This window comes from Choristoneura fumiferana, chromosome 8 (assembly GCF_025370935.1).
Source record: "Choristoneura fumiferana chromosome 8, NRCan_CFum_1, whole genome shotgun sequence".
Classification (NCBI taxonomy): domain Eukaryota; kingdom Metazoa; phylum Arthropoda; class Insecta; order Lepidoptera; family Tortricidae; genus Choristoneura; species Choristoneura fumiferana.
Window position 1 is genome coordinate 6,498,781 of NC_133479.1, and position 7,488 is coordinate 6,506,268.

Below are 7,488 nucleotides of genomic sequence, written 5' to 3' on the forward strand. Positions count from 1 at the left end.
ATAGTTGTTCCAATTGGCTTTATCTGATGAAGAAAATCTGATGATCACATATCCTTTTCTGACATCTGTAACCATACATTGTGGAAAAGCAATAAAGCATTGAGTATTGGACTAAATAGATTTTCTTTTACTCGGGAAACGAGGTACCCAATTCCATCGATATGTAAATAAACGACCACGTTTTGACAAAGCTGTATAATAGAAATTAAAAGAACATTTTCAACTAAAAAGTATAACCGACTCCAAAAAAAATAAAAAATAACAAAAAATGGAACCGACAACAATACCCTTGAAAATATTTTTCGAGCTACTTACTAGCTCGAAGTCGGTGACTCAGCACGAGCCAGCAGGAGTGAAACAATAGTCGTCTACCTCACTTACATACTATGGATTTCAACCCCTCCTGCTGGGTCGTGCTGAGTCACTGATTTCGAGCTAGTAGGTACCTAGAAAAATATTTTCAAGGGTATTGTAGTCGGTTACATTTTTTGTTATTTTTTGGAGTCGGTTTTACTTAAAAAAAATCTTTATTTCTCACTTTTTAGTGATTCTAAGCCAAAGTACATCTCACAACGATTCCATTAAGCCCAAACACGGCTTGGTTACGTTGTTTTATAACAGAGTTCCGTTGCCTACCTTCCGGCTTCGAATTAGATCAGTTCGAAAGAATCATTAACTTATAGCGTCTTCTTAGTCGCTTATCTAGGTATATTAATCATAATCGTTTATAAAGACGAGCGAGCATTACTTAGCTTTGACGAGATCCATTGGTCATCTACGGTCTTCTTCATCAGGTCCAGTTTACCAAATGATACTTTCTGAATGTAAATGCTTACCTTAATGCTAAAAATGATAACATCGCCATAGGTGTGCCTATAAAATTTGAGGTTTGCCCTCGATTTCTCTTGGATCCCATCATCAAATCTTGACTTGGTGACAATGGGACCACCTCAAGATAGTATTATTTCGTATAAAAAAAGAATTGTGAAAATCGGTCCACAATTGACTGAGTAACCATTGAACATACATAAAAAAATACAAACATTGGAACATAGAACCTCCTCCTTTTTTGAAGTCGGTTAAAAAGGAACACTTTCTAATCAGAGATCTCTATTACAATCATAAAGTCAAAGACCCTTTTGATAACAATAAACACAATAACTATTATATTAAAGTTGCGTAACATAATAATAACGTACTTCACACTAAGATTGATTCGAGATGTTAATTACTCGTATTATTTATTGTATAACATCGAGATGATACATTTCCTGTATCGACCGTGAGTAATCGATGTAAAACACCTGCTCTTGTATAAATTAGTGAAAGTAGGTTTCTATTATTGATCTAATTTGAGCAATTACGGCTCTGGTAAAGTGCATGAATACACATTATATGATTAAGCTGAGGTTCAATCACCATTGTTATGTAGAGTTTTAATAATTACTGAACTTTCGTGATTCTCACTCATACTATTACCATGCCCGGGACTACCGCGCTAACAATCGAGTACAAAGGATCCCTTACTGCAAACAGCGAATCTACTGTGTTAATAACCCTCCTTTAGGAAGTCGAGTAAAAAATGTTGTGCTAATGCTAAATATTTACTTACTTGTGATCATTAAACAACATTGTAAATCTGTTGAACTTTTCTTGTTGTCTGTTGAACATTGTAAATCTCTTGTCTCATTGAACTGGCTGTTTGAGTAATAATTACCTTGACGTTTCGGCCACATCGCATGGCTGTGGTCACGCACGATCCTAATCACTAGTTAGATTTCAGCCTATATTGCATGATGTTCCAACAAATCCCTGATCTTCGCTTAGTAAATAAATAGGCAATGAGATAGGGATTTGCTATACCTTAGTTAGGACATGGATAAGTCTTTATAAAGGCTGTGCTCCCGTTACATTATCCCCTGTGTTTTGATGTAGAAAAAATGAAAACGCGTGTTTAAAAATTTGCGCTTAGCTAATGTTGTTTTGTTCTCTGTTACAGGCGAACTGGTTCAAAGCTCAACAGTATTGTCGGTTCCACGGGATGCATCTGGCGTCCATCGCGTCGCAGCAGGAAAATGACCAGCTGGAAAAATACGTGAAAGACTCAGGTAAATATTTTTAATAAATACAATCCAGGCACTATAATATTTTGCTGTGCATAGTACACATTATAGATGCAACTTTCGACTTGCATTCAAGCCTAAATTGGAGAATATACACTTTTGAACCTATTTTTGAATGCATCTTTTATTTAAATAAGGAAATTGATTTTTGCATCTGTACCTACTGATCTGTGTTCACTCATACCTACTAATAATAATAATAATAAGACTCATTATTGCAAAAAAATAAAATGCCGAAAATAAACAGAAAGTACAGAATGCAAAGACGGAGTTATCCTTGAGGGGATCTCCGCCAGTCAACCCTTGAGTGGTGGAGAGGAGCATTAAATTAAGTAGATCGACAAATAGAGAGATTACAAATACCTACTACTGTAACCTTGCACATTGGCATTTTGAGAAAACTAGATGTGTATTTCTTTCTGTGTTACTCTGATAACTCTACGTGGTCTTCGTACATGCTCATTATTAATCACTTTCATACGTTTCAGGTTACGGTCGGGAACACTTCTGGACGTCAGGCACAGACTTGGCCGAGGAAGGCAACTTCTTCTGGATGGCAAACGGGCGTCCGCTCACCTTCGTGAACTGGAATGCCGGAGAACCCAACAACTTCCGATACGAGAATGGAGAGGAAGAGAATTGTTTAGAGCTGTGGAACAGAGACGACAAAGGACTGAAATGGAACGATTCTCCGTGCTCATTCGAGACATTCTTCATTTGCGAAGTCCGAACGGATTAAGATTAATAAATTGAATCATGAACGCACCATGAACGTATCGCTGTCTCTATTTTTAATTTTTAGATTATAAAGGAGACAGACTCTATGATTAGCATGAACTTGACCCAGTCGTGATGAGTTTTAAACCCAAGGCGGTGTTCCAGTATTGATTAATAATCAGTTCAGATTTAACGATTCGTAGAATTACTTAGAGTGTGCCGGGGGATGTGCAATCATTTTGTTGATAAAGCTTTCCCTCTGATAGCATACTTACATGATTGTTACATTTTCTTCGAAACTACCAAATATATTCTTGTTGGAGCACAATAACTGGTTGTTGCACTAAAAATCTGATGGCTACGCTACAGCAAATAAGGGGAAAAAATACAAAGTTTGGTGAGCAAAGCGTCTTCCAGATTTTAGATTGTAATGTTAGTAATTCAGAATGAATGCTAATTACTCAATTTTTTTATTAATGGCAAAAAACAGTGACTGCTATTAAACCAGTTGATCAGGTAATCATCACAATAATATGTATTGTATGCTTATTTATGTATGTATTGAAGTTTCATGTACAAAGGAAAAAAATATAACTTATTCTTTACCTTTAACTTCAGCTGATGTAGATGAAAGAAGTTACCACTTAAGAATACGTTAAGTGCTATTAGGTATACCACTTTGTTTAAGTTAACGCTGCATCAAAGTTAGCTAGCACATTGTGGTAGAAATATGCGTAGTTCCGCTGGCGTTTCAACAAGATACCTACTGATAGCGGTTGAAACTCCAGTAGGTATAACTACCATTTACCCACCATATAAAACAACGAAATTTATTAAAATTTATTCAGTGTCCATTTAGACGTATAGTTTATAGTATATCATAATAGAAAATTATAAATCATTCAACAGGAACTTATTCAATATCATGTAACCAGATGCACAATTACTAAAAAAGCACACATCAAGTATTTGACGGAGCTTAAAAATGTTCAAGTTTTGGCTGATTTTCGATTTAAATTTCTACTTAATACGCCGTCGGATGCATCGGTTCGCCGGTCCGGTAATAAACCGGTTTGACCCCGGATGACTTTCCGGGAGACGGTGCGACATCAGAACCGTAATAGGTACTGTACATGTTTAGCCTCAGGATAAATTTAGTTCGGTCAGTCTTAGTCAAATAAGTATGAAAATCGTGATTCTTTTTATGTTATTTATTAATGTTGTGTACGTACTAAAATGTCTTACAGAGAGGGGAATTCACTGTGTGTGTTTATATTTAGTACTTACTTAGACAGACAGTGACTTTTTTCTCCAAGCAGACGAAATATAAAATGATCACTGCCACATGATCCTGTATACCACGGTCTATCTCGAACTCACTAATTCCAAGCTATATCCCTATCCTTTTGCAGTGCACTAAAATAATAATTGCCCCCGAATGTACGACCTAATAGTGTACGCCCCAGTTTCATTCGTGTATAGTACATGAATTATCGTGGCGATTATTATTGGGTCGTACATCCCAAACCGTATATGCCAGAACGTACATTAACCGCACCCTCAAGCTATTTGAGCTTCATCCTTAAATAAGCTAAGAAAAAAGCTACTGAGATAACGAATTTTACATTAAAGGTTTTTTTTATATAGTAGGTACTTAACCTAACCTGTAGTTTATAGTAACTGGTTGATGAGTTCGGAATAGGCCTCGGGACAATGGGACCTCGAGTCCATAGTCAAACTTAGGTACTTAATAGTGATAGTAAGTTACCATAGCGTTAAATGTATAAATAGATATAAGTGAAAATAAATATTTTAAGTACATCGACTACTTCTTATTTTTTTAAATAGTTGTAGCTTAGCTCTTGCCCCGCTGAAAATGATACTATGATACTTGAAATACTCGTAAGCTTCCTATTCCGAGTAAGTATATAGCTAAAGAATTTTTGAAATCTGGTCAATTCTTCGAGAAATCATTCCCTTATAGGTACAAATAAACAAAGAAAGTTTTACTTTTACATTACAATAAGTAAAGAAGACACGACACATATATACCTACAAAGTCCATTTTTAGGGTTCCGTAGTCAACTAGGAACCCTTATAGTTTCTCAATGTCTGTCCGTCTGTCTGTCCACGGGTAAGCTCAAAGACCGTTAGTACTAGAAAGCTGTACTTTGACATGAATATACATATCAGTCACGCTGACAAAGTGGTATAATAAATAAAAAACATTAAATTAAAAAAATCAAAAAACCCGACTGCCTTAAAAACTAAAAGGAAGAAAATAAGTCTAGTGGTCTAGAACTCTGTCAAGAAACTCATTTAAGGTTCAACAGTCGGGACCCATTACCAAGATTTTTTGAGCTGGTTACGATTTGAATGAGTCCCGACTATTGAACCTTAAATGAAAGTGAAAATTAAGTGAAAATAGTAGATTAAAAGTATTATTTTGAATCGGCTAATTATTAGCTTTCATTTGATTCCCATATTGTTACAATACAAAATATATTTTTTTATTCCTTCGCCATATTTTTTTTTCGCAGACGCCTTATTGAAATATTATATACCCTATTTCACTCCAACAGTTATGGACGAATCCAATGATACCTCATATGTTACAATCCGTCCAGCCGTTTAGGCTGCAGCGAGGACCAAAGAAATGGACATACATTACATACCCACATACATACATACATATATACATGCATACATACTTACATACATACATATCCTTCGGGCAGTCGGGTAAAACCGTAAAAAAAATTCTTTTAGGGTACCTCCCATAGACGTATAGTGGGGGTGATTTTTACCCGATTGCCCGAAGGAGGGTTATGTTTTTCGAGCGTATGTATGTACCTCTATGTATGTATGTATGTATGTATGTATGTATGTATGTATGTATAGTATATTTAAGTATGAACGTATGAGATGTCAACATGATATTTGTAGCCTGGGTCTTCAATTTGTTCGAATGTACGTATCATCGGAAAGTTTGAGGTTTTATTTAACAGAAACATAAATAAAAAAACTGTCGATTTGTCGATAACATCGATAAAAAGCGGTGCTCTCTCCCTACAATCTGTCAATTCCAAAATTCCGGGCCCTATTTATGACATACAATCAACTTTAGGGTGGTAGACCACATATTTGGCTGATGGTACTTACAGTCAAACTGACCCAACCACCAGCCATTCCGAGTTAATTTTAACACCTTCCCTGTCCGGGTGCTCCCAATATGGAGTCCTGAAGCTTTTCTCCAAGAGTCTGGTTTTACAATGGGTACATCATCATCATCATCATCATCAGCCCGAAGACGTCCACTGCTGGACAAAGGCCTCCCCCTTAGAACGCCACAATGAACGACAACTTGCCACAATGCTTACATTGGGTACACCAACTTCAAACTCTGCTCAATGGAAGCACACTTGGACGTGTGAAGACACCATGTTAGATACTTAAATTAAAAATGTGCATGTTGTAGCATGTGTAGATATCGCTTGAAAAATTCTAGCTTTGGCCTATAAATGTTGAATAGATACACGGAAAACATTCCTTGCGTGCCCCGGGCAATTTTAGGCTGCAAATTTACACCTGGCCGTGGCGGCATGAAATTTCCATGAGGCGCTCCAATGGCTCCGCGTGTAGGAAGGCAAGAATCGCAATTGAAACGGAGACTACAAATGTAGTCGTTTAGGCCATTGTAGGTAGCATTTTTATTTCAATAATACCTTTCACAAATATTTTTGTTGTCTGCAGTTTTTTTGTTTTCAAAATTGAGTGTAGTATAAAGTTTAAATAAGTTAAAAAGGTCAAGCGAATTTTGATTCTTGTTTTTTCTCTCTGTTTGTTAATCTTTAGGGTGAAGCCAGACGAGCGTAATTTTGTGTGTTGTCAGTCGCGTAATTTTTGCTTCATACAATGCGTACAGCTCATTTTGAGTCGCCGTGTAGCACGAACTGGAGTTTTGTATAAAACCGAATGCGGCAGAAATTTCGCGACCGAAAATACGCGACTCAAAACAAAAAAAAAACGCAATTGAAACGGAGACAGTACAAAATGTAGTCGTTTAGGCCATTGCAGGTAGTATTTTATTTCAATAATACCTTTCACAAATGTTTTTGTTGCCTGCAGATTTGTTTGTTTTCAAAATTGAATTAAAAAGGTCAAGCGAATTTTGATTCTTGTTTTTCTCTCTGTTTATTAATCTTTAGGGTGAAGCCAGACGAGCGTATTTTGAAAAATGAGTTGTAAGTACAAATTGTATGAAACAAAAATTACGCGAACGAAAATACGCGACTCACAACTTACAAAATTACGCTCGTGTGGCTTCACCCTAAAGATTAACTAATAGAGAGAAAAACAAGAATCAAAGTTTGCTTGACCTTTTTAACTTTTTTTAACTTTATATATACTACTTATATGTATACGCTATCTAAATACATATACCTATAAATATGTGATCTTTTGTAATAAGAGGAATATTTTCTTTTCCCTACTTATACCTACGTCACTTTATCACCTTGCAAGTAAGAATAGAGCTTATAAAGCTATATTAATGCGATATTTTAAAAGCTACTTTGTCCACTCTCGCCAGAAATAATTGTGAGTAATACCAAATCGGTTAAAGATAAACATTAATAAACAATTCGAT

At 35.9% G+C, this 7,488-nt stretch overlaps 1 protein-coding gene across 8 annotated transcripts in view; it reads left to right on the forward strand.

Annotated features, from left to right (window-relative positions):
• The window catches only part of LOC141430235 (C-type lectin mosGCTL-1-like), a 95,482-nt gene extending 90,817 nt beyond the window's left edge, over nt 1–4,665 (forward strand). For all 8 annotated transcript variants that reach the window (XM_074090839.1, XM_074090832.1, XM_074090838.1 and 5 more), the window contains 2 exons: nt 2,000–2,108; nt 2,612–4,665. In XM_074090839.1, the coding sequence (XP_073946940.1) occupies nt 2,000–2,108; nt 2,612–2,862 (360 nt within the window). In that variant the 3' untranslated portion in view covers nt 2,863–4,665. The remainder of the gene's footprint in view (nt 1–1,999; nt 2,109–2,611) is intronic.
• The last annotated feature ends 2,823 nt before the right edge of the window (nt 4,666–7,488 follow it).